General features: G+C 37.1%; 1 protein-coding gene across 8 annotated transcripts in view; it reads right to left on the bottom strand.

Annotated features, from left to right (window-relative positions):
* ITSN1 (intersectin 1) overlaps positions 1-27,163 on the bottom strand; it is a 145,064-nt gene that overhangs the window by 90,360 nt on the left and 27,541 nt on the right. For 5 of the 8 annotated variants that reach the window (XM_075171948.1, XM_075171919.1, XM_075171941.1 and 2 more), the window contains 9 exons: positions 22,185-22,244; positions 17,244-17,336; positions 15,273-15,336; positions 7,566-7,726; positions 5,895-6,074; positions 5,173-5,266; positions 3,166-3,266; positions 2,464-2,527; positions 105-242 (listed from right to left, as the gene is read on the bottom strand). In XM_075171948.1, the coding sequence (XP_075028049.1) occupies positions 105-242; positions 2,464-2,527; positions 3,166-3,266; positions 5,173-5,266; positions 5,895-6,074; positions 7,566-7,726; positions 15,273-15,336; positions 17,244-17,336; positions 22,185-22,212 (923 nt within the window). In that variant the 5' untranslated portion in view covers positions 22,213-22,244. Of the gene's footprint in view, positions 1-104; positions 243-2,463; positions 2,528-3,165; positions 3,267-5,172; positions 5,267-5,894; positions 6,075-7,565; positions 7,727-15,272; positions 15,337-17,243; positions 17,337-22,184; positions 22,245-27,163 lie in introns of those variants that run through there. The other 3 variants (XM_075171958.1, XM_075171968.1, XM_075171978.1) reach the window with 2 other exon arrangements.

The raw sequence follows: 27,163 nt of genomic DNA, 5'->3' as shown, positions 1-27,163 counted from the left end.
GTAGAGGGGTTACTTTTCAATCTCTTGTACTTTACACTCACAGGACAGCTTTCCCAAATGAAAGAAAAATTCAGAAGCGAGATTCCAGAATTATAACCAGTTACCTAAATGAAGGTGGAATATACTCTGGAGGCAGTACAGGTGGCAGCGGCTGACCAGACATAGCTACATCAATTAAGTGCATAGCCAGGATAAACTCTTCGGCTGTAAGTTTTCCATCTTGATCAATATCGGAAAGATTCCTTTTTAAAGGAAAGGTACAAAGTAAGTAAATTCTTAAATATTAAAAATCACTGTTAAAAAGCATAGTTTTAACGTATTCAGTTCCAAATTAATTCCATTTTTCATTTTTTTTTTCCACACTACTTTGTTTCTTCAAAACAAATAAAAAGCAAAAACCAAATATTTCGCTATTTCCCAAATTCCTCATGCATGTCTGCCTTGAAACTATCCTTATAGGCATGGCTTCTACTTCACTTGCTCTTTGAGTGCTGCCTGTACCATATGCTATATAAGTAACATTAATCAATGGAGTTTTCTTGAACACCTTGTGAACATCCACTACACAGTATCATTTAGAAAAGAATCAGCTCAGATGTTTGGTAGAACTTTTTGGTTTGGTCTCCTTCTTCCCTGGAGGCTCTTATCTCACATTCCAGAGCACACATTTGCATTAAAATCAAAGCCATTAACATTCTAGTCCTGACAAGCACAAAAACATTTTAGCATTATGCACATATTAAAAATCATGAAGTAACGTCTCTGGATGGCCTAAAACCAGTGCTCCAACAGATGCACAAAATGCTTTTACTCATGTTAAGGTGGCATTGGACAAAATTTAACAGTGTAAACATCAGCTTTGTTTCTCTAGTATGCTGCACTCTAATCATGCAGGAAAATCTCCCATGATACTGTGAAAATCAAAGGTAAGCAACTGATACATTCTTTTGATGTCTCAAGGTAAAGGACTTTGTTGATGGGATTTAAATTTGGAAGACAATTATAGCCCCATTTGATCCATGCTTGTGTTATTGAACTCCTCAGCAAGGATACAAGGACAAGCCAGTAGAATGAAAATCTAGCATGCAAGGATATAATTGATCAGCTATCCTAACAGTCTGGGTCCACATCTTTGTTACAGAATACCAAAACAGCTGCTACAGAATAGCTGACACCCTGCACATCAGTACTTCACTTGGTGTGTCTATGAGTCAGTGAATCCACCCCCAATACAGACTGACAAATCTTGCCCCAGAGAACAGCAACAGCAGTTCCACTGGCAGAGAGTAAGTATCAGGAAAGAGGGCAATACTTAGGACAAAAAAACCTGTAAAATCCATTCCTTATCTCAATAGACTTGGCAGTTTTGAATGTCAAAAATTAAGAGAGTTATGTTTAGAACTTCTGGAGTATACTGACATCACGCCCCTGCCCACACAACCTACTTAAGTGCTGGCAACAAGCAGAGTATTTTATGGCTAATCATCTGCTGGCTGACTGGGTTGATTTTTTTTTTTCCTTATAGTAGCTTTGTTAGAAAACAGAGGAGGAGAGAGTGCTTTTTAAGATATAACAAAAACATCAGTGTTTAGCAAAGAAAGCAAGTGCCACTGAACCACCACGTTAGAGTGACAACACTGTTGACATCGTCACACAGAAGTCAGATGGGTTAGTGAGCTGACAATGGTTTTCAAGCAAAGACTTATGAAGTGTAGAAGTCAATTAGAAATAACTTGTAGAGGGCAACTGGAAATTAAAAATATACAGAAGCAGCATGAAGGCCATCTGAGAAGTCACCAAAGACAACCATAAGTCAACAATAACCAAGTACTACCCAAGTAATAAAGCAGAAACATTACACAGTACACAGGAAAGCATGACCTTCCAAAGTATGAGGGAGGAGAGAGGCTAATCCATGTGACAATAAGAACACAATAAACTTCAGCAAACAAGAAGCTGAAAGGAAAAAGAGACGCCAAGACAAATCCTTTTAAAATGCATTATTTTAAACATATGTAATTCCAGCCCCTTGGAAATAAGCCCTTAGAAACTCACATAAAAGGCAGACAAGCCCCAAAGAAAGTATGGTTCTGGATTAAGCTTCATTTTGCACTACCTGTGCAAATGTGTAAGTTTCACTGGTGCTGTATCACGTATGGCCGGGGATGTGAAAGACATAGGAAGCTGAACATTTTGTCTGCCTAAAAACCCCGTAATTGAAACCCAACTTAAGAAACACCGATCTGCATAGTGTAAAAGGTGCTCTTTTTTACTTTTGTGAAGCAGTATTAATGTAAGCATAGCAGTGCAGGTTTTGTTTTATAAAGTTATACATTAAAAAGAGCAACATATAATGATTTATCAGTGGAGGGAGATTGAAAAGGGAGAAAAAACCCACGGTATACAGTATAGAGGTTTAAATACAGTTTCCAGTTTGGTAGAATTTGATAGATTTATTTTTACCATATTGTAGCCAGCTGAGCCTGGGGTAAACTTGACTGCATAAGAATAGTTCTTGCTTGTGGACCTAACAAAGTGAAACAAGGATCAACAAACAAATAAGCAACTTTCTCCTTTTCTTGCATTACCAAGTAGCTACTACACAAGCAGAGCTTAGTTCTGAATAGGTAACAGTGAAGAGATGTTATCAGCATGAACAGGCTATACATACTGCTATCCCTAGGCCCCATCCCCAAGGAAGAGATTAAAAAATACATAACCCTTCCCTTCTCCACAACAATCACTCAGATTAAAAAAAAAAAAAGTTATGAAAGGCAAAGAAATGCTCCCAGAACTAGTAAAACTAAGCCAGTGTACCATTCTAGTTTCTTTCTGAAACTGGATAGGCACACTTATCAGTGAATGAACTGAACACTGTAAATGGCTGCACATGTTTTCAGATAACCATTGTACCCTTTCCAAGAATCATTTCCCAGTGCCAACCTACTTAGCAGAAAATAAAGGAAAGGAGGTGATAAAATGATCCCAGCTACAATAAATGCTTGCTCCTAAACAAGATGATTAAGCAGTTGGGAGATTTGAACAGGACAAATATTGATGGTGACAGCAGAGAGAGATGAGAGTCTCTTACTATCTGAATAGCATCCTAAATGCTATTATAATTGGCAGTTCAAAAAAAGGAGACAATAAAAACTACTTCAATACCTGTTAAGTGTCCACTCATTGTTTTATCATGGCTGTTGAACAGCTGTCTGTACTTCAGTCTTGATGACTGAGGTACAGCCCACTCTGCCACAGGAGGCACACTAGAATTAGAAAAAGAATCAGGAGGGGGGGGAAATATAATTTTAAATTTAATCACATGAAGCTAACAGGTACAACAGGATGAAGTGCTGCACAGAGATCAAGTTTTACACCTGAAATGGTTCTTTTCACAAATATTCCCTTTTATTCCTGAAAACACAACAGCTTTGACTTTTGTTTGAAAACACTTATCATAATTCAGTGTCTTAGAAGATGTTTTTGGGTACAGTTGAGTGACAGGCCTAAGAGTTTTGCATTTTCCTTTACTAGCAGGGAATTAAGCAACCTAAACAGTTTAGAGGAGCTAAAAGCTTTTACCTAAACATAATAGGAAATGCCTTACCACAGTCAGCAGAAGTAATTTCTCATTTTACCCCAGTCTTTAACTGGTTGTCTTAGCCAAATAATTCATAAGCTGATTAAGGAAAACAAATGTAAAATATGCTGAAAACATAGAAAAAAGTGTGCAAAAGCTACACTTGAAAGCGATCAAAGTTTCTTGTAATGGAACTCAACTGACAAATGTAATATTCCCAGTTCTAATTCATCCACATAATAGGTTGAGTGCTGTTATTTGTAGCTATAATTTCCCATGCTTGAAGGCTGACAAGTCTTCATGCTGAAAAACAATGAGCAGAGTTTTTCTGTCTTTAGGCACATTCAAATTTTGTCCTTTTTTGTTAAGGGGGGAGAGGAGGAGGGAGCAGCCAGATTAAATAAGCATTTGTAACAGCATACCAAATTCCAGTAAAAAAAAAAAATGAACCAAAACCACCAAATCCCTTTTCCCTGGTCCGCTGAGCAGATAGCATGGTAAGATCTTTCAAAGTTGAGCTGAGAAGGATTACATGAATATTCTACTAATTGACCTCATATCCTATTCTCACATGACAAGACCCAAACCAGCTAATACCTCTATTTCTATTTTCTATTTCCAAACCATTGTGCTTTAATAATACTCTTTCATGGGAGCAAAGCAAAACCAAGCTGCATCTTAAATAATGAAAATAAGAACTGAAACTTTAAAAAAAAAAGCTGACCATTTAAGTTTTATCCATGTGAATTCCTCCCCCACCAGTTTTGCTAGATTTTGAGTTTCCACACATTAAGTCTACTTTTGTCTTACATATGTACGTACCTTCATCTGTGAGGTAAGGTTACTGTACATTAAGTAATGAAACTCTCCTTCATGGATTCTCAAATGGTAGTTTTGGAAGAAAAAATGCTGGAGGACAAAACAGTTGACTCACGTATGCCAAACACCGTGTATTACAAGAGGTCACTACTGGTGATTCGGCAGAATGATAAAAGCACCGCAAGTAGAATTTTGAATTTTACCCTTCTCAAAATTCAAAATAATTCTCAGCTAGGAAAAAAAAAATACACTTCAACTTTACTTAGCTCTTCTTCCTCCCTTTCCATAAACTCTGCAAATCCATTACCTTGCTATCGGTTTTCTCCAAAACAAAACTTAAAGACACATGCCAGTTCATCACTCAGCATTAGCAGCAGTTTGTGAAGGAACATCCCCTTCAGTGCTGGCAGACGTTTCAGCGTTACTGAAGTAACTGCGATTGAGCTAAGGAAGCTCCAACCCTGGCCCAAGCAGATTCAGAGAACCATGCAGATTATGTTTACAAATGCTTTTCTAAAAAATTAAGTTTTTAGGAGTCTGAAAATACTGTCAACACATACTGTAATAGTTAATTATTATATTTCAATGATTCACTACTCATGGAGCATTCCTTGTAAAACCACAGCATCCTAAGAAATCCTGAAGTAGTATCTCAGCAGGAATTGATTTCTGCAAGTAAATATTATTTTAGAAAACAACTTTGCAAAAGAGAAGTAGTTTTTCTAAGTCTAGGGAACCAGATACACACATACACTCATTCCATACCAACTTACCTAGCCACATCAAACGATTGTGCCTTTTGCAGTTTTGCATTTAGCTGCGATCCTGGACCAGATCTACTAAAGGAAGAACTCTTTGGCAATGTGGCTGTAAATAAGAGAATACATGTATTTATTAATATTAGCATTTTAAACTGTAGAATTTCGATGACATTCATTTAGTTCTTAACATCAAATACAAGCATTATGGTTCTTTTGATGGTATCCCTTTTAAAAATATTAAGATAAATTAACAGTGTCTAACAAAATAGGTGAAAACACACAGGCATTTCTCTCATGTCTTTTTACTTTTGCAGTTTTATGCAAACACTGTTGATATCAAATTATATTGTGATTCATGTATTCCAGTATTTTAAAGTAATCCCAACAAATAGCAGCACTTCAATAGTTATAAATAGATAGGAATGGACCAATTTCTAGGCAACAGTTTATTGGCAAGCTAGATTTATCACACTGCTGTTATAACAGAGTTAATATTTTGCTCAACATGACTGACTATTACAGTATGGTATGTCCATGTTTCTTCTTTTAACTTTTATACAAGTTTGCTTACCAATTACATTGGGCTAAACCAAAGTACAGTCCTTACCTAAAGTCATTCTTTAAAGTAAGTTAGAATGGCTAATTCCATGTCTACTGTTCTCTGGATCCAAAGAAAATGGCAAAATAGTTTGTTAATAGCAAGACAGTAAACAGAGTCTCAGTACGTAGCATACCAGGATGAGCAAAAGCAGGCAGAGGCTGTATAACAGCAGGAGCTCCATTAGCCAGGGGAGGTACTGCTGCTGCAGGAACAGAAGATACTAATGGTGGAGACATTCCTACTACTGGAATAGATGCCATTGGCACTGGGGCAACAGTTGTAAGGGATGGCATGCTGGCAATGCCCCCAATACCTACGGGCAAGAAAAGGAGAAATTTTTTCTAATTTAGAGATTCCTAGTATGATAGAACAATTTAACTGCAGCCTGCAACCCAGCAGCAAATGCAGAATTAAGGAGCAAATTGAAATGGAAACTTCCACACACTCCTTGAAAGAATTCTTACAGTCCGCTGCACCATTAGCATGGCAGGGGAACATAAAACAATGCAGAGGGAACAACATACCACTTTATAATGTATGCATATAAGATCACACTGGATGCAACACTGACCAAAAAAGTCTATTAGCATTTGCTGAAGAAAAGAACTGTTTGCCTTGAACTAAATGAAGAGCAGCACTGTCAACTTCCAGTGAGTAATGAACCCAAAGCCTACATTTAGCCACAGCTGAAAAGAACAAGCTTCAGGATAACTGCTTGCAGCCTATTGTCAAGATGAAACAGTGCAAAGCTAATAGGGTAAAGCACAGTAATGAGGTATTTTAGGTGTAAGCACAGTTGCGTGGATAACAGGGAGGTTAAGGAGGTCCAGTCATGCCAATGGGAAGAATGAGGCTGTGTGCAAACAGCTGAGATCAAGCCTACACTGAATGAGAAAAAAGAAAATCACAGATTTTGCTGGTTTTCTTGAGAGCTTGACTTTATTATGCCTTTTCTCACTTAAACCAGTATTTGTTCTGTTCAATTTCACCGATTTCTAACAGTCAAAAATAAAACTGTTTGTAAAACTTGGGTAAGCGACAACTGATCAAACAACAGTTGCACACAGTTCATCAAATGCACTATTCCCTTTTCTTAAGGACAGCAGTGTTTCTCAGGTACCAATCAACTTGAGTCACAGCAACGACTATAACAGAAAGGTAAAGAACCTCTCACTACAGAATACAGCAGGAACCATCAAGGTGTCAAACATGAGGTTCAGCTTCATTTTGTTATTTTCCTCTCATTATCCCATTTTCCCTACTCTTTTCCTGGAAATGATAGCGACCTTGGCAGCAGTAACCACGAGAACTGACTCAGCAGCTGTTCTAGCTAATACCAGTGCAGCATTGTTCATAAAATAAAAGCAGAGGGGTGCATTACTATCACGACTTGTAAAAAGTCAAGAAAAACATAGCTAATCTTGCCAAAGCTGGAGATCCCTTCATGAAAAATAGAGATAAATAACAATACTTAAATAAAAACTCCATCACTTTGGAATGCACTAGCCCTGCTACCTGATCCATCTTTTTTCCCCACAAACACTTGTGTTTGGAACATAGGCGGAGCAGTGTAAGAGCTGAAGCAAACAGGACCTCAGCTTCTGTTATTCAATATGGCTGGGTGCTAAAAGCTCATTGAGATTTTTTTTTGAGCATGTGCATGCATGAGAAAGCATTTGCTTTTGAGTCCACATACTTTTAGAAGTACTTTTTCCTAAAAGTTTCTTCTGGAAACTGCAAAACAATCAAATTCAACTTAGCTTGCTATAATACAAGCTAATAAGGAGGAAAATAAGGAGCTTACCAAATCCTGGTGCACTAGGCAGAGCAATAGGTGGCTGCTTCATGACAGGAGGCAGTGCAGATGGGAGTTGATAACCTTGTAGTTTTAATTTGATAAGTTTCATAGCTATTGAAAACTCCAACTGATCCATCCTCCCATCATTGTTCATGTCAGCTAGAGCCCTACAAAATACACGATTTTCACAGTTAGATTCTTAAATTATGAACTTCAAGAACTGACCTAGGAATGTGCACACACAGGCATGTATATTCAAGACTAATTAATTTCCACTCAAAATAATTTTGCCAGGCTAAAAATGGTCATGAAACAAGACACTGTTTAAACTGAGAGCGTCTTGATTTCTTTCTTGGAGTGATTAATAAATATTTTCAAAGTCGCTTTTCAACTCTTAGGGGAATTACAGTGAAGCATCTAGAGAAGAAGGATTAATGTAGTTCTACAAAAACTTTGCAAAAATCACACAAATGAAACTACATGGTACTACAAACAGCATTACAGGGAATCAAATGACTTAGTCTGCAAATTTGTACTTTAGCTACATTTAAAATAAAATGTTCTTTAACTCTGTGCACTTTACTGAACACCATTACACCTGCAAGTGTACAAATGTGTTTTCAGTTGAACAATAGTACTCAAGATAAAACATTGAGCCTAGACCTTGAATAGGCTTTCATGTAAAGTAGTCTGACTTAAACAGTCGTCTTTTTGTTTCTTCATTTGATGGTTAAGAAAACAATGCTCAGCAGGGAATAGGGTTGGGAGGTTGGGGTGAGAGAAGCAGGAAGAAAAATGTTAGTTCCTGCAATTGCAAACCAAAATCCAGAGTAAATGCATATTAATAATGTAATCAGTTCTAAACTTAGTTTTAAACATTATGCTTATTTCTCTGCATTCATTTGAAGAATTAAGTACGCATTTCAGTATTGGAATAATATATATTTTTAAGTTCATGTGTACATTTACATGTCATGGACATGACAACACAAAGGACCCAGGCAGTCTAGTTAAGATAGAGCTTTATTTCTCATCAAATCCCTCTCGAGGAAAGCTTTCATGCAAGTATGTGAAAAGTTATCAAAAAATTACTGCAATAAATTGACAGTTATTTATAACTGATACTGAAATAAGTAGACAGCCAAGTAAATGCAGTGGCAAAGCATTCACAAGATGAAAACCCTCCCTCCACACCAAAAAAACCCTAGGAAAAAAATCAAAGAGGCAGATCCCAGCAGGGGTTGCCACAGGTGAACCATATCCTTAAGAGTTTCCCCTGGTTTAGATCACCAGTAGCACTTCCCCAAAAACGGAGACACTCCAACCCTTCTCAGTACTTTAAGACAGCATTTTCAGCGGTCTATCTGTCTTAATCCATCAGTTTTGATGTCACGAGGCTAAATACAACTACTGAAAATCTGGCAGTAGTAGTTAGAGAAGAAAAAGAAAGTCTAGTGAGGAAACTGTAGACTCTGAGGCTTATAGTTAAAAAGAAAAGTATGCATTGCGCCACTCCCTGAAAGATGTTGAATTACTACACGTATTTCATTGAAGAACAAGTTTTGGCTGTGAGAACTTCTAGGTGTTGTTTCCTGAAGCTTCGTATCACAGCAAAGTTTAATTTACACATAAAATCTGCCTGCTCTTCAGTAACTTTAAATCTTCCTCTAATCCCAGCAAGTCTTTGGAAGCCTAAATTTAGTCAAAACTGATTCTGCAATCCACATAGCATAATGTGATTTGGACTCAAGTTTCAGTCATGATCGCTTACAATATGGTTCATTTGACAAATAATCAGTTAAAAAGATCCTAATGTAGCCGTCACACTTGATATATGGTAGTCCAACCAGCAGAAGGAAGAGGGAAGGCCAGCACGGCAAACCTAGATCGAGAGAAGTACCAATTTGGAATGGGTACCTCCTCTTCCTTGCAGAACAACACTGTTCTAGAGTCTCAGCTTCTGATCACTCTTCCATGAAGAGCAAGCAACACACTGGTACCTCCGGATGTATCGGCAGGCTAAGTTTAAGTGGAAGATGTAATGTTCTTATCTTCACGCAACTTGTAGACACAAGTGGGAGAACCCTAGTGAAGGCAGAGGAGCCTCTCTCCTATGAGTGTTAAGCAACAGCAAGGACAGACTGCAACAGCTGTTAATGAAAAATGTGTATTTCAAAATGAGAGGTATAGTTACTTCTAGAAAATAGTTAAAAACACAAAGTAGGCTTCTCACAGTTTGTTATTGAGGTTATCTATGTTCTGTTTATTCTGAAGTGCAATGGCTTTCTCTGGACATAAAAACACTAAGAATTTATTAGCTTCCATCATATCTTTCTGTCCAGTGAGGAGTACATGCCACAAGCCACTATATGCAAACCTGCAAACAGAACGCATGTATGTAGTATGTACTGCTTTTCCTCTTATACAATGAAATGGGTATAAACCTCAAAAAGACATGTTTGCATCTCTCTAAAATTTTCTCTACATCAGAAATGTTTATATTAACTTAAAATTCCTGTAAAAAGCCCAAATTCATTTTGAAGGAATTCATAGTTTAACTATGACAATTAAGAATATCCGCCCTGTCTATTTTTCAACAATAGCACGGAAGTGTCCCACAACATGCTGTAGAATTTTTGTTGCCCAAAATCATCACTCAGGCTTACAAAGAAGAGTATTAGTCAGTACATTTTCATTTTCTTCTTCATACACCTTTTGCTTTTTACAACCAAAACACTTCATATAACGTCCATTAGTCACCACCTATAAACAGCGACGTTAGATTTCTGAAAGTCTCACTTGGGAGAAATAGGTGCTGCAAGTCTTACAAACCCGAAACATTCAAGAGGCAAACGGTATTTGGAGTGTTAAAATATCAGAAACTTAATGACTAAATGTATTTTCTAAAGTGCCCCCTTTAGTGGGTTTTGCACTAGAAAGTAAACCAACATACAGTGAATGAATACAGAGGGTAAGAAAGCCTCATTAGAAAATTACAGAGTATTAAGAACAATGGAAACCAGGAGCAGATAATTAGCTTCATTTAATTGATGCTTACAAGCAGACACCACACCTTTTTGAAGGCAACTAAAGAAAACTCAAAAATATTCAAGAGGGAAGATGTGCAGGGTTTTTAATGAAAGTTTAGTTCAACACTTGCTTAGCCATTCTTCTGTCAGATGTGCAGTGGAAACAGGCAGTAGAAACCAGGCTTATATAGCTAGCAAGCTGAGGATGTGCATAGGAACAAAGCTAGAGAAATTGATCTGGATAAACCTATTCCAGTACATTTTTGACTGCACTCCAAGCAGTCAGTGGTGCTCCCAAAGATGACTCCTTCCTCAACATACGGAGAAGTCAGTCAGCTCCATAGTGACCAAATAGCACTGACAACTCAAATAAATAGTCACAATGTTCCTTACATCTTCGCATTTAAGCAAAGTAATTACACAAATTGTATTTATAATAGTCTTATCTGTGGCTTCTACACCTGCAAATACTTTGATTTATAAAATGTAAGCCTTTTGATTACTAAAGCACAGGCAGTCCCTCAACCTGTCATATGCATGGCCATGAAAATGCAGTGCAAGTAAATATCGCTGTAGGTGACCTTGATTCTCCAGGCACTACTTACAGAGCGTACTGCTAGAACACAATAAGTCTTTGCATTTTACATGAGAAAATACTAGTTGTCCAGTAATAAGAAACTTTGATGAGCACCAGTCTCATTGCTTTAATTGAACTCCTGTTCACAAAATCATCACTAGGTTTTAATTTAACGTCTGATCTTCTGTTCAACTCATTTACTCTACATCAATGGCTTTGTTATTTAAATTAACAGCACAAATTTCAGTGAGAAAAATTATGTACACACTACAGAATTTATACACGTTTTTACAGCATGCTAACAAAAATCAGCTTTTGTCTGACAAAATCTTCAGTGCAAAAATAGGACAAATTTCCATTTCTAATTACTGAACCTAGTGTCATGCTGTTAGATTACAGTGCAACTTTTGAATAAACATCACCTTAAATGCAGTAAGTGGCTGACAGTAAACACTACCTAACTTCATTGCTCTGCTTCTAATGAAATTTGGAAGAATGTCATGTCCGTAAATTTGTTTCATTTAAGGTCTGGCCGGAACCAGTTCAGAGCACTAAACGGATTAAACATTGACTAAATATTTATTATATTTTGTAGAACAGGCCTGTGTTTATAACAGGGAGAGAATACAGTGGGCTTCATCACAATGCTAGGTTTCAGGTGCTGACAAAATTCTTCCCCTACAGATCTTTTCCTCCTCCTTTCTCTCCTCTTTTCTGCAGAATGCAAAGACAACTTGATTATTTCTGCATTTATGAGGCGCAGAAACTGAGCATGAACAGTTTTTTCCATCAAATATGCTTATGATTAGCCTACAAAACATCTATCTCCATGAAAATAGCACAGAGTGTTAAAACAAGGAAGCCTCCTTGCAGTTCAAAAATCTGAATTTATGTAGCTTTGCATTGCCATATTAGATTATACAATCTCATATTGCAGCCATAATGGCAGAAATTAGGTCTTTGGCATCACAGTCGCTTAATCAATGCAAGTATAATAATAGTTACAACTCACAGAATTGCCACCCATAATCTTTCACTCCCACAACTGGACACAAATTTAAGAAGGTTGTGAGGTAAGCATATGTCAGAAATACGTAAGTCAACCAATGGCTTTAGTTTGTCCTGAAAAAATAAATAACTCTAAATGCATGAAAACCAGATGGCATTGATTATTTCAGTTCTCATTTAATTCCAGAGAGACAGGCTACACAGAAGACGCTTTTTGAGGCCACCATTCATGAGGGCTTTAGAAGAAAGCCAGATTATTGCCTACTTAAAAACAGTTATCTTCAGAGTCGTTGCAGTCTCAATTCAAAGCCTACTTAGAGGCTTCTTAATAGATTACCAGCTTGGCAGACTCCAAAGCTTGTAAAGGGTAGAACAGTAAAGAAGTTGTCATGACAGACCATAATAATTCCACCAATGCTCCACTGAGGTCCCAGAGACTTCTTTTTTCTTAAATGAATGATGAGTAGAAAGGACACAGGAATCCCAATGCTAAAAACCATGGAGGTACTATTTTTAAGGAACTTGAATTCTGGGGAAGCCTTGATTAATAGCAGAAGTTAAAATAAGAGATACTCCTTAGAGTCTCATCTTAGAAAACAATTACACCAACTGCAGAAGATTCTTAAAGCAGCTCTTGAGGCAGAAGACTGATACTTCAGCTAGCTAGCTAGCATTTCTTGAAGTTCTAGTGAAAACTATTTTTTCATGATACAAAAATGGCAATTCAATTTTAATTAAAATTAAAATATAAGACAGCAAAAATCCTTATACTGCTCACTTATGCAAACAAAATTCTCTCACTCATGATATAATATGTTTGGAAACTCATAGAGATAGAGGGCTTGCTTTTTCTGCGGAGAGCTCTGAAAGCAGTATGGCCAATCACTCATTAGGCCAATCCCCCCTGCAGTTCCTTTCCCAGTTGTGTTTTTCTATACAAGAACTTCCATAGCCAACAAAACAGATGAAACTTTGAATTAGCATAAGCTTGTCTACATACAGCTGTAAGTAATCCTTTATGAAACAAATGCTAGGCTCCTGTCTTGCAGACAGATTAATATCAACTGTATTCAGAATAAGTAGACTCATTAAGAATAGGAAAACACTTCCAAAACACAACATAAATACACTTCCATATTTCTAGGATCAGAAAATTATTTCTAAAAAAAAAATTTCGATCTATTCAGGCAATAAAGAATACTGATAGAAAAGAAGTTTTATGCAGCTCGTATCTCTCACAGAGATTCTGGGCTTATTACTCCAGAACTCCCCCCTCTATTGAAGTACTCACGGATCTATATCAATGTTAATAGAGATTTAGACAACATTAGAATATTGCTATTAATCCACAAAGCAAGTATGCCACTTCAAGATCTTAACCCTGGGAGCTAGAATAAACAATTATTCACATTTTTCAATGCAGTCTTGAGCATATTGTGACGTCCTTTAGAGGCTGCCACTAAACAGTCTAACTTCTATTGTTTCTGAGGGACAGCAGTAATCTGTGGCAGGTTACGAACAAACATTCACTGATAGATCAAAAGAGTTAAATCATTCAAGTTGTGGGAAAAGAAGGTGGTTTTCCTTTCTTTTTTTCTTCCTTTTTTTTTTAAGGGGTCTTACTACCACTATGTGACTATTTTCCTACTTGGTTATTCTAATTCCAACTGGGAATAAACACAAGTGATCTAGATTTTTACTTAAATATTTACTTCTCTTAATGAAGTAAAGAAGAAGAGATGATCGAAAAAAGAAGAGAGTGAGAAAGGGATGTCAACATGCTTTTTTATGATTTATAACGGCAGCATGAATAAGTTGTAGTTCAGCTTTATTTAAAAAAATGTGCAAGTTCAGGTCTTGTCTCTATGACAACTACAGAACTAGTGGAATGATTCTCCCCCTCTCAAGAGGCTGAAAAACTGAATAATTCAGAGAGGAAGAGATTTTTAGTCAGACTATTTACAACTGTTTAGTTTTGTTAACACCTATTTAAAGCTAATGCCTACAGAACATTTTTGGAGAAAGGATGCTTTGTTTAAGACAAAACTTCTTTCTTTGTTTAATTATGAAGCAAGAGAAGTTCCAAAGGGACATTTAAGACTTTCACTGAGTCTTCAACAAATAAGATAACCAGATCAGATTTTATATTTGTAAGATGAAGATAATTTGAAAAGAAAATAAGCTGTTTACTTAAAAGCCATGTAAATCCAGCCCCTCTTTTAGGCATGCATATTTCCAAAGCAATTGTTTTTCTTGCAAGAAAATAATTTTCTTCTTTCTCCAGTGAGAGCAACATTCTGCCTTCAGAAGTCCTTACTACAACAAAAAGTTTTTATAACTGCAATAAACTACTCTCTCTTTCCAACAGTTAACAACAGAGGAAAAGTTAATATATTTTTTGAAAGTTATCCATCCCTCTGCTGCTTTTTCCAATCTAGAATGAAAAATAATATTATTTCATTCTGTCTAGCACCAAAAAAAGTTTTAGTAGTAACATAATTAATGTAAATTATGAATAATCTACGCAAGTTAGCATGTCCAAGTCTAGCAGGGTCATATAATTTGGAGCAGAAACAACTGCAATCCTGCATGAAGAAAATTGTAGAAATGTTTGTTATGCGTAATATACAGCAATGGAGATCTGTCTAAACCCACCAATAGTAAAAATTTCAAGCTTTCAAGTGTATCTCCAACTACAATGGAAATAGTCTATGCCCATCTTCATTTTTGTAACAAATCTTGCAAGTCTTGCATAGGCTCTCCCATTAGAAGATTTTTTAATACTAATTACTGTGCTTAGTGATTGTATTAGTACAGTTTTAATAAAGTTGAAAGCATTTAGTAATTTGAAATGAGCGTTGCAAATTGCCAACTTCAAAGATGCCATTTGCAGAAGGATGGCTACTTTCAAACTTAACTTAAAAACTCAACTAAAACAAACTACAAAGCGTATTTGACTCGCAGACTCTTGGAAAGCACACTGAACTAAATAGGTGATTTTAAAGCCCAGAATGTGAAATATAGTTACTGTCCAAGTCTGTACCAGTAAACTTCACTCTGACGTAACTGCAATTCTCCCATCCCCTCCCATATACTCACCATATCTGTGCTAATACCGGTTGAGGTAACCCAGATTGAAAAAAAAAGTTTCTAGCTTGATCACCTATAAAATAAATAGGACATCATTTCAGAAAATGCTAAAAATACCTGTAAGAGGAAATCATGAGTCAAAAATATCTACAACAGAAGTAACAGTAAAACCATAAATACTTAATGCCACACATACATAATAGAGATTTAAACTTACTTTGTCACTTGCAAACCTACCAGATATTTCCAACATGCACATACTGTTTAAGTCTGCAACAGTCAGCGCCACACGAAGTCAACTGGGCGTAAACATTTAGGGCAATGGGAAACTCATGGTTCACAGTCCCTAATCTGTGTTAATGGCTCTCTTGCAGGAATCATATGCCTTGTGAGAACAAGAAAATTTTTTCTTCCAGAGAAAGTATGTATCAATATAAACTCTTACCTTAGATTTTTTGAAAGTACAACGCCAGTCAGCTAGCACAAACTAAATAAAGTGGTCTTTACCCTGATGTGAACATGATAAGCTACCATTAAAGAAAGCAATGGTATATTTCAAAGCCATTTTCCAACTATCAATTAAAAGTAAGGATAGTAAAAAATTACAAAAGGATTAGGTACTTGGAAATTTTGTGGCCTGTAAAGGAAAGTTGTAAACAGACTAGAAATAGCACTAAATATCAAAGGAGGTCAATAAAAACAGCACTATTTTGTACTATATCTGTCATGTAGCAGGAGTAGAAACAATCAAATTGTATACTTGGAGGCATGTATGGCTGTGATGAGACTGCTAAGAATCCGATTCTGATTTCACACTCTGGAAATCCTCTTGATGGATCAGACAGCAAGAAAGGTAAAACACTTCTATACCTTTCATTTCAATTGAGCATCAGAGTTTAGATAGCACTAAAGAAAATTTAATTATACAAAACAAACTAACAAAAAAGTAGGCATCCTATTGCCTTTAAAACAAAAGCAAATTAGTGGTGTTCAATGAAAATTTAGTAGGATCAGTGCAATTCCTTTACTTGCAGCTTTGCTTCCCAGAACTTAAATAAATTTTGCCATTTAGATTTTTTAAAGAGGTCATCCACACTGATTTCACTAGTTTAAACAACCAGTTTCTGAAGCAGATTTCAGTTAAATTGATACATCTTTATTTAAACAGACTTCTTAATCTACTAGTATGTTAGCATGGTGGGTTGACCCCAGGCATAAACTAAGTACCCAGTCACTCACTCACTTCTCTCCCCCCAGCAGGATGGGGAAGAGAATAGGGAGCGCAAAGTGAGAAAACTCAAAAACCTCATTGGTCACAATAAAGACAGTTTAATAAGTGAAAGAGTAGGGAAAAAACCTCAAGTGATGCAAAGGTAATCACTCATCACCACCCTCAAGCTCAGTCTCTGAGCAATGGCTAACCTAGAGAACAACAGCCCCCTCGTCCAGTTTTTGCTGAGCATGGTGGTATGGGAGAGAGGCTTTGCAAACACTGTTCAGCCACAGCCAAAACGTTGATGTGTTATCAGCACTGCTTTAGTCACAATTCCAAAACACAGCACCATACAGGCTGCTATGAAGAAAGTTAACTCCATCTCAGCCAGAGTCGGTACAGTGAGTTAATTTACTGAGCACATTAAAAGCACTAGAAATACTACCAGGCATCAGGGTGATTCCACATCCTGAATTCTAACTCTACAGCTTGTAAGTATCAGCTGGCTCTGCACAGTAGCACTGCTTTATAGAGCTTTATTTTAATCCCACTTACAGAAAAACCAAGTGGCATAAACCAGTTGTATAGCTGGTAAATATCAGAAAAATATCAGAAATGTGGTAAGGCATATGAAAAACAGGATATAAAATGAGTAATATCTGTTCAATTTTTTAAATTCTTATGTCTCCCAGGCAACTCTATACATATTTAGGCTCATTAGTTAAGATTTAATTAAATGAAATTAGAAGTTAAAACTATTTCATTACCAGTAATAAATCCAGATGTTGGTTTCAGACTATGGAACTGTTGATCATGTTTAGCTCTCTCCTCCACAGTAATAGCCCAGATATCCAGGTTGCCTAGTTCAAAAGAAGTGGAGAAATAAAACTAAGACACATTATCTAAAAACTACATTATTTTTATTTCTGAGTGTAATTATATCATATCATACTGGGCCCCTGAAAACAACATACAGACAGAAGCCATTTATCCAAAACCTATAGTTGAAAGCTCCATGAATCCTTAAATAGCCAGTTAGGACTTATGAACTTACCAGAACTAAGTGTTACCAAATTAACACGACTGCTGAGCACTGATTCACTCATCCAGCTCACACGAATCTTGAGTTACAACTAGGCTATTCAAAGTGCAATCAAACTTACAAATGGGCTATTAAAAGACAACATCAGCATAACAGAGGATAAAGTGCAGAAAATTCATTACACTAGATATTTAGGGAGTGGGAGTTCATTTGCCTCTCAAAGAACATACAGCTGAAACGCAATTCAAGTTCTTTTAGTCGAAAAGGTACCTCAAATAATCAGTTGTGTACTATGTGGTTTTGTACTATCGTAAGAGAAGAACTTTCCTTACTTGTCTAGGAAAAGTGCGGTTCAACCAGATAGTAAACATTTTTCATGGCAACAATAGCACAGGGAAGCATGCTCCTCATTCTTCTGAGAATGAGAAATCCAAGTAAAAATATGTTACACAGACCAGATTCTTCACACAACACTTAAAAATTGGAGGTGAATATTAAGTTAACTTGAGATTTACTACCCTTCTACAATGCCATGTTTCCACAATGCTTTCTCCATTTTTGCAGCACTTCCTCTCTCCTCTTGCAGACATTTCACTTTCATCCTTCAAATTATTTGTACTCAAAGCAATACATATCTCAACTTCCACTTGAGACCTCCAATGAACTCTAACACTGTGTTTCAGGTTTGTCTCAGCAATTTCTAACCAGTAAAACATCACGATTTTAACATCCATGGAAGTTGAAGAACATTACACTGCTGCACCTTCCTGTACTCCTACTGTATAGGAATGTGATGATACGATGGCATCTAAGTTAATGGAATCACTGTTTTATTGAAGTAATATTAAAAGATAAAATCTAGCATTCACTCTGTCTCAGCACTAAATTCTCAGAGATTAAATTTCAGGTGATAAGGTCCGCAAATATTTACAGCAAGTATTTCAAACTGCTTGCAGGCTGAGGCAGAATCAGACTCGGCAGTTATGAGTCCTGCCTCCTGAATTTCTTCTATTTAAAATCTACTTTCATGTGGCAAAATGTACTTTGGAGAGAAAAGGAAATGGACAAGGGGAAGAAAAACATGGTAGATTTCATTAATGAAAGAAAAGCTATATTCTCAGTAAAAAATTATCATCTCAGTTTTAGGTAACCTATATATTTCTAAAAGCAGACAGGTTAATAATATCTAATTCAAAGAAAGGACGTTTAAGATTAGTCAAAAAATCCCAAGATTTTAGTGATTAAGCTCACAGAGGCACTGTAAACAAATTTCATAGCTGTGCTCCCTGTGGGGATGAAACAGGACACTTCTTTGGATATGAACATCCCAAAACACAATAGTTCACGTAAGCAATTATCTCCCTCATCTTCTCATGAACTCTCAACAGGAGGAAACGAATGGTGTTGATTAAGGCTTTATGACCAATATGCAGACTAGGCCAACTAGTGTAGGCCAACTTGGAGCAGATTAACATCTCCCTGTATTGGAAACATGACTACTCCAGCCTAAGATTCTAATGCTGGATGTGGTAGCTTACACAAAGAAGGAGAATTTCTTGAATATAATGTGGGGAGGAAAAAAACAAACCAACCAGCATGAAATCTGCAATGATTCTCTGGCTTGCTCTCTCAATTTGAGGTATGCATGACTCCAGTACCAAAAAAACCCAACCCAACAAAAACCACCAAACCCCAAAAAAACCAACAACAAAAAAACCCCCAGCTCTTTCTATCCTTTCGCAAAGAAGGCAATAAAACCCAGAACTAAAAACTCTTATGGCATGAGGTAACTAAAAATGTATTCTATTAACTACTTTAAAACAAAATTTGTTGATTTCTTCTCTGGAGTCCTTGACTAGAACAAATGATTGTAATATTACTCTTCTAGATGAAGATTTGGTTGGTATTGAAACAGTGGATCTCCTTTGTGGGATATGAACATCAAAAGAGCCAACGTTAAACCAAGCAAGCCTAGTAGCCTCTTCAGTCAGAAAAGTATGAATGGCATCTCTGGCGTTACCTCGTTTCCCTCTTTTGTTATTTGAGGAAACAATAAGACCTACAGAGGGCATGAAGCAGGATCTTACCCAACACCAAGACATCATTCATGGCTTCAGATCCTGGATGCCAACACAGAGGTTGTGGGGCTTTTCAATATATTTGGATACAAAGGAGCAGTCACAAAACCACAAAATTTACTCATAAGCAAGCTATTCTTGAATGCAGCAGCAAGACCTCTAACCATCTTTTCTCTTACATGGCTTAGCAATCACCTCATCTGCAAAAGTGAAGCAGTGGGCGCTCATATATGAAATGGGCATTTTCTTCTCCTGGACAAATGGACAGAAGGTCGAGCATACCACATTCTTCCCAACAATTATAGAAATCCTACCATGCCTTTTTTTTTTTCATTAATCATCCTTAAAACAAGCAGTGTTCTGGAATATCAATAAGTCACCCCCATTTAAATAGTGGGTGCTGTGCTCTTTCCGTAGCCATTTCCTAAGCTGATTTGAAAGATTCTTTAAAAAGAAAGGAAGAGAAATAAAAACAAAAACATCATTTTTGGTATTCACAAGCAGAGGGGTACCAGATATTGCACATCTGGAGTGAGGGCTCTTCCAAGATGGAGACTGCATATATCTTCTCCTCTGCATCTTCTTTGGTGACTACAGGTAACAAAAAATGTTGCATTCTCAAAAGGATGATAAATTTTCCCACAAAAATTGGAATTTTCTTTACACCATTTGTTTCCTCTTACAACAATCTTAGACTTTTGCTGTCATTCTTCTAAGAGGAGGTATGATGCTACTTGATAGACTTGGTTCAAGTATGAATATCATAACAAACTTCCTTCACACCACATTATAAATTAAAGATACTCCAGAAACTACATTAGCCACGTGCTTATTTCAACTTCCTCGTTGTAGAGCAGTCAGCTGAGAAAAGTTGTTTGAGAAGAAATAGTGAATTCCTTCCTTCCTAAAGCCACATACTCGAGTTAACAGCATCCTGGACAACATATGCAAGATCAAATGGTAATATATAAAGTTGAAAAAAGAAAGCTGCTATCCATCTGTAACGCAATGAGAACTCTGAAGATGGCAGAGGAGAATGCTTTGAAGACAAGACTTCCATTAAGAACGTATGTATGTGTTTAAATATGGGCACATGCAAAGCACAGCACTAACTCTAAACAAAAGGAAATAATTCAGTCTGAATGAGTGGATTTCATTCACATCATGACTTCTCTTAGACTGTAAAAATTAGGGTGAAATGAAGTTATTCACAACTTTTTATATGACCTGAAAGGCTATCCTACATGAAACTGTCCAGTGAGTTTATTTGATCAAAGCTTTTGGCAGCCAGTTTTGCTCCCAAACTGAGAAAGTCTGGCACCAAACAAGATTTAATTCCAGAAGGCTGGTCTTAAAGATAACTGAGGCAATGAATAGCAGCTTCCAATTATATGTTTGTTCTAGCTGCCACATGCAAAGAGATGCTTCTTCTGTTGTACTTCACGGACTTTTTCAGACTGGCAGAGATTGCATCTGATCAATTGTGTTTAACAAGAACTGGGTTTCTCTAACAACATATTCTGAATAACACGCGTTCTTCCTGAAGTCTCCCACTGAAACACTAACACTAGATACAAATTTAGTTCCTAGCTATATCCGATCCCAAAAACTACACTTCCATATATATTTATATACATATACACGCACATGTTTTTTTGTGTGTGTATGCATATTTATGTGTATATATGTATACATAAACATACATATACACACAACAAGAATCATATCTGCATCTCCAGAGAAAAGCCCGTAACAGATGCAACATTTAAGTGGAATCAAACTGTTACTAGTTCTCAGCACTGAAATTTACCTTTGTAATCTTTCTTCAGATCGGTTGCAAAAATGGGCTTAAAAATATATTTCATGTGAATTGCAAAAAGTAATGTCTCTATTGCACTACCAGGGTCCTTCCCAGATTTTTCAAAAAGACTGAAGTTCAACATGCTATACCTCCCCCTGTTATAAATGGCGAGCTAAAAAAATGCAGCACCATTGTTCTAAACATGGGTTATGGGACAATAAGGAAATTAAATTTGAAGTGATAGCATCCAAAGGCATCTGTGGTACTTTTTAGTAAAGAAAAAGTCCAGGAATCATCAAAGAAAAGGCATATCCACTTCTCAGCCACAACTAGTGCTTATAAAGTGAGAACTTACAATATTTAAACAGCATTTTAGAATTTCCTCTGAAAAAAATATGAAAAAAGCAGGCAGGACTGAATAGGAAAGCTTAAGACAGGCAAATAAAACTGGGTAACTGCAGAATGAGGCTATGCCCTACCGCCAGTGGCTGAGTGGCCTGGATCTGCCCTACAGTTACAAACTGTAGGATTGTAATGGATCAATGCACAAAAAGGGATACAGCACAGCTTTTCTGTTTGACTCTTCCAAAATATCTCTGCAAAATTTCATGTGTGTTCTCTAATGAGTCTGCAAAAACATCACAAATCAGATAAATTATCATGTCAGAAAGATACACACTATTCATACAGATAAACACTATTCATACAGAACATATTCAGAAAGTAACACATTTATGCAGAATTTTTGCATATAACAATAGTTCAGAATACACTATAAACAACTTACCCCCAAAAGGTGTTGGAAACTGAGCCATGGTTCTGTCACTTTTAGCTTGTTGATAGATGCCTGAAAAAGAAAAAAAAAAAACAGCAGATAATCAAACAGTTATAGTATCTTCCATTTTCAATGTATTTTCTGTACCACCATGTAATCAATTAGTACAGCAAAAATAAAGGCAATGAAGTAGAATCATATAAATACAACCTGCAAGAACTGTTACTTACAAGAGAACTGTCTCATTTTTTGCACTATCCTATGCACGCATGAGTACGTTCTCATACTAGCAAACAGCTACATTTCAGTTCTGTTTCAAGAATGTCCTCAAAAACAATCTTCATTTATATATAATCAGTGATGTAGTAAAGAACAGAGTTAAGTCAGCCACAACAGACAAGACCTCAGTGACACTGCTCAAGGCTGCATTACTTTACCGGGTATTAGAGCTCTGCTCCTACTTCAGAGCAAAATTGGCTCTATTTCCAACTGTTGAAAACATACAACAGTGTCAGCTATCTGTTTTTTATTCCTGACAGAAAAATTCATGAAATGCGCTGTCTTGCTTAGCGTTCCTTTGTTTTAAACAAAGTACATTAAAAAATGAAACTAGATTTCAAGGCTGCTTTAGCCCCAAACTAGCCAAATTTAATAAGCACATCCAAATGAAAAAAGTAGGAAAGGTGACATCGCAAGCAAAAATATGTTAGTTGATAGGAGATACTCTTAAGTTAGCACTGCTTGCTTTTCAAATAAAAGCAACCTACACAGTCTAGAAACTTAATCTTTAAAGAAAAAAGGAAAAACATTTTTCTTACTCCACACAAAGACTGACATGAACTGCCTGAGCCAAGAGGACAATAGCTAGCAACAGAGCCACAAAACAATGAAAAAGCAGCCTCTTGTCCTACTAGATTCCACTCATGTTTTCCAGGCAACAGGAGAAAAGCAAAAGGAAACAGAATCAGAAGGAGAATAATTTAAACTGCTTGAACAGCAGCAGAAATTTATCAATATCACTAAGAAAAGGCCTTAACTTGCATCAACAATTTCCTTTTGTCTGCATTTCTTGTTTGCTCCCCTCCCCATCCCCCTTTCACACTTCCCACATACTCTTCTGGCTTCCAACTTGGGAACCTACTATATATACACTCCACAGATGTCACTGTAGAAAAACCCACAGCACTTTTGTAAGCGAGTCTCCCCATCGGTTGTAATTTAGAGAACTATGAAAAAAATACTGAATTTTTTCCTCATAATTTGGCAGAGCAACCAAGCATGGTACATGACTCAGAAACCTTCTTCCAAATGCCAGGTAACAGAGGCGATACTAATTTCACGCACAGCAAGCATTATCCCAAAAGTTTAAAATCACATACTGATACAGTGTTTTCAGAATAAGCTATCTTAGTAGTATGGCTCTTTCAAAAGCATTTCTTAAGTGCTAGATGATTAGCACTTTAATCTTTGCTTCTGTTTTCTTATTGTACTCTGTTTCTATGTTTTAAAACTGCAAGCAAATCCTGGGGGAGGAGGGGAGGGCACAAAAGAAGAGTTCTCTGAACTTCCACACATGTACCATTGAACCTTAGAGCACAAGCAGTTTTTACACTCAAGTGTTAAAAAGGTAACAGTAGAGAGAGCAGCAGAGCACAGATTCTCCTCCTACTTCAATTTCCCAGAGTCTGCAGAAGGACAGGAAAAGCACTTGGGGCAGCAATGGGAAAACAAGAGACTTGCAAAGGAGAACTAAAGGATGGGTTGGGGAAGGGTGGTGATGGTGTTTGGTTTGGTTTGATTTGGGGTTTTTTTGCAAGCTAAGAAAACTTAATCATTGAAAATACTGGGACAGAAGAGTGCATAAAAGGATTGAAAATATTTAGCCACTTAAGGGAAGATACTCCCTCCACAGCTTACTAGTACTCCAAAGGAATTGGTAGTTTATTCCTCCCTTACCTTGAACACATCAGAAGGAGGGGAGGGAGTGGGAAGTTTCAAGACTAGGCCTGTGCTGGATGCCAAAGAAAGCATAAAACCATTCTAAAGAGCTTGTGGAGAGAGGGAAAAAAAAAAAAAAGAAAAGGAGTTAGCAGTAAGCAGATTAAATAGTGATGGGTAAAATGGAGAAAAGGAGCAGAAAGCTATGTTTAAACTTGAGAGAGTGAAAAACAAAATAAAATAGACTGCAGACAGACATACAATAGGAAGCAAACAGAGGGAGAGAAAGATCAACATAGTCCAGTAAGAGAGTAATTTAAGTTTGCTTTTTATTGCCAATGTAACACCCAAACTCCATAACCAGAGGTTTCACTTTACATGCCCAAGTTGACATCAGGGGCCCTAACACTGCAGGAATTAAACTTTGCAACTGTGGACAGTTGATTCCAACAGCTCAGGGTTTGTTATATATGAAAATGAAGGTTAAAAGAGATCAGGAATTTCACAGCATTCCAATACTGACTTCATAGTTTTTTAAGTATCAAAGAGCTGGAGAACCTGCCCTGTAAGGAAAGACTGAAGAGTTAGGTCTTTTCTCCCTGGAGAAGAAAAGGCTCAGAGGGGACCTCATCACAGTAGTCCAGTACTTAAAGGGCGGCTACAAAGAGGACAGAGGCTTTCTCTTCACAAAGAGCCACATGGAGAAGACAAGGGGCAATGGGTACAAGTTGCATCATGAGAGGTTTCATCTCAATATAAGAAAGAAATTTTTTACAGTGAGAACAATCAATCACTGGAAAAACCTCCCCAGGGATGTGGTAGAGTCCCCATCCCTAGAGGTTTTCAATATGCAGTTGGACAGGGTGCTAGATAATCTCATCCAGGCTCCCTCTCCCATGAAAGGTTGGGCCAGATGATCTCTCGAGGTCCTTTCTGACCTAGGCTGTTCTATGATTCTATTTTTTGGGCTGAAGATCTCTGGGATGGAGACCAGGTATTATTTATTAGAAAAGCATCTGGTATAGTCATTATATTATAAATTTATCATATATTTGTAAATTACTGTAATGGAAACACAAGCACTGACATTTCAACTTGCAACATTATTTTGAAATAGTAACAAGTTGTTTTAGATCTGCATTCCTCGTACCCTAATCTCTACCGGTTCCATAACAGCACTAACTCCTCTGCCTTCCTTGTTCCTCCCGACACCCCCAACAAGAAAGAACGCATAATGGGACAAAACAAAAATTATGTAGGAACCAACTGACCAGAAAGCTGACAGAAAAACAGAATGGGTAAACTGAGCTCTGTGCCATTCCCTTCATGAAAGCAGTAATTTCTCTCTAACTAACTACCGATACTCGTATTTGTAAGAACTTAGACATCTCAGCAATTTTTTGAACTCTAACAAATTCGATTGACATTGACCAATGAGTTCAGAAATTATTCAAGCAGGAAGAAGGAGAGACAATAAGGGGAACCACAACTGCACTGTCAGTCAATCATATGTACTGTTTCCTTAGAAAGTCAGCCCAAAACTCTTACGATAAGCAAAATTACGCTAGTGATGAACTGTTAAATGACAGTTCATCAAATAGTTTATTTTCTGCAAGAATCAGAAGATGCAATGGATATTTTATACTACTTTTAGAAAGAACAATAAAGAACATTGAGCTACTCACCTTCACTTGTCCACAAAAAAGCTTAAGCCATTACTGCACTGAGACTTGACAAACAGATCCAACATTAAACACTTCCTTCTAACATGCATCACTTAATCTATAAACAACAGAGATATACATGTCTAATCTACACACAATATAAACCACTAAACACAATGATCATTCACAAGTTCTACTTCCCAACTCTCCAGAAAAGGCACAGACACACCAGCTTTCAAGTTCATAGTGCGGTACCCACATCAACCATACCGCAGGCCCTCTCCCCGCAAAGGTCTGTGCAGCCCCAGAACATGTTTGTGTTCTCAGGGCAGTGAAAGCAGCGTTATGAACAAATGATGTTCCAGTAGATCAGTAATTTGCAAATCCACACAAGACCCATTATACACATCTGCTCTTTGTAATTCTTTTCTGCTCAGGGTTATTGTACTATGTTGTTACGAGCAGGCAGAAAGGATGCTGGTTGTCAGCACTGTTCTAGTTTCACTCAACATCTACTGTGTTCAGGGGTTTTACCTCTCCGTCACTTGGGAGGTGGAAAGCCCCACAAAGTCTGGGAGTGAACATTTCCAGCAAGGAAAGTGGGGAAAGAGGAGAGTGTTATCTCTCAAAAATAATGGGGTCAATAAGACCAGATAAGCCTACATTTTTCAGTCTGAGGACCAATGCTATTTCTCAGAGCTAAGGAGATGGACAATATTGGAGGTAGGTTCTCAGCCCTGATTGTGTTCCACTGTGGCAATCCTATGCAATAAATACAATCCTCCCATCCATGATCTCCCATGGACTTCAGAGCACAATGAGGCTTTCCCCACGCCTGAGCATGGGGATGATGAAACGTCATACTAGCACAAAGACGTAAAGTGTAGAACAAACATCAGGACCAAGACATTCAGACGGGCATAACTTCTATATTCTATACAATTAGAACTTTCATAATCTACGCAATTATTTTTATATACACAGACAGTGTTAAAACATACATTTAAAACGCATAGGTTAGTTTATGGGGAAAATTTGCTTACACCCAGGTCTGAGCGAGGGAGACAAGGAAATGCCCAGCCATCTCAGCTGTAAGTGCTCTCTCTTCCATCTTATACTATTCTAGATAAGCCCAGAAATATTTTATTTCCCGTCCCTCACTCCAAATCATTTACTCTCTTCTCATAAACCAATATTCTCATACAAGTAGTACTCTCTTTTACATGTACAAGAAGTACTCTTTTAACATTCTGCTCCTCCTGAAACTTAAAAGAGGGCTTTCTAGACTAAAAGTTATTCATATAAAGGTAAAATTTAAACTTATACAGAGACTAACTGCATATGTACATAAGCCCAGATCATATCTAAATTTAAGTACTGATGTCTCAT

The sequence above is a fragment of the Calonectris borealis genome, chromosome 1, assembly GCF_964195595.1.
Source record: "Calonectris borealis chromosome 1, bCalBor7.hap1.2, whole genome shotgun sequence".
Lineage (NCBI taxonomy): Eukaryota > Metazoa > Chordata > Aves > Procellariiformes > Procellariidae > Calonectris > Calonectris borealis.
Note: the sequence above shows the minus strand (reverse complement) of the source record. Positions and strands in the feature narration are given on the sequence as shown.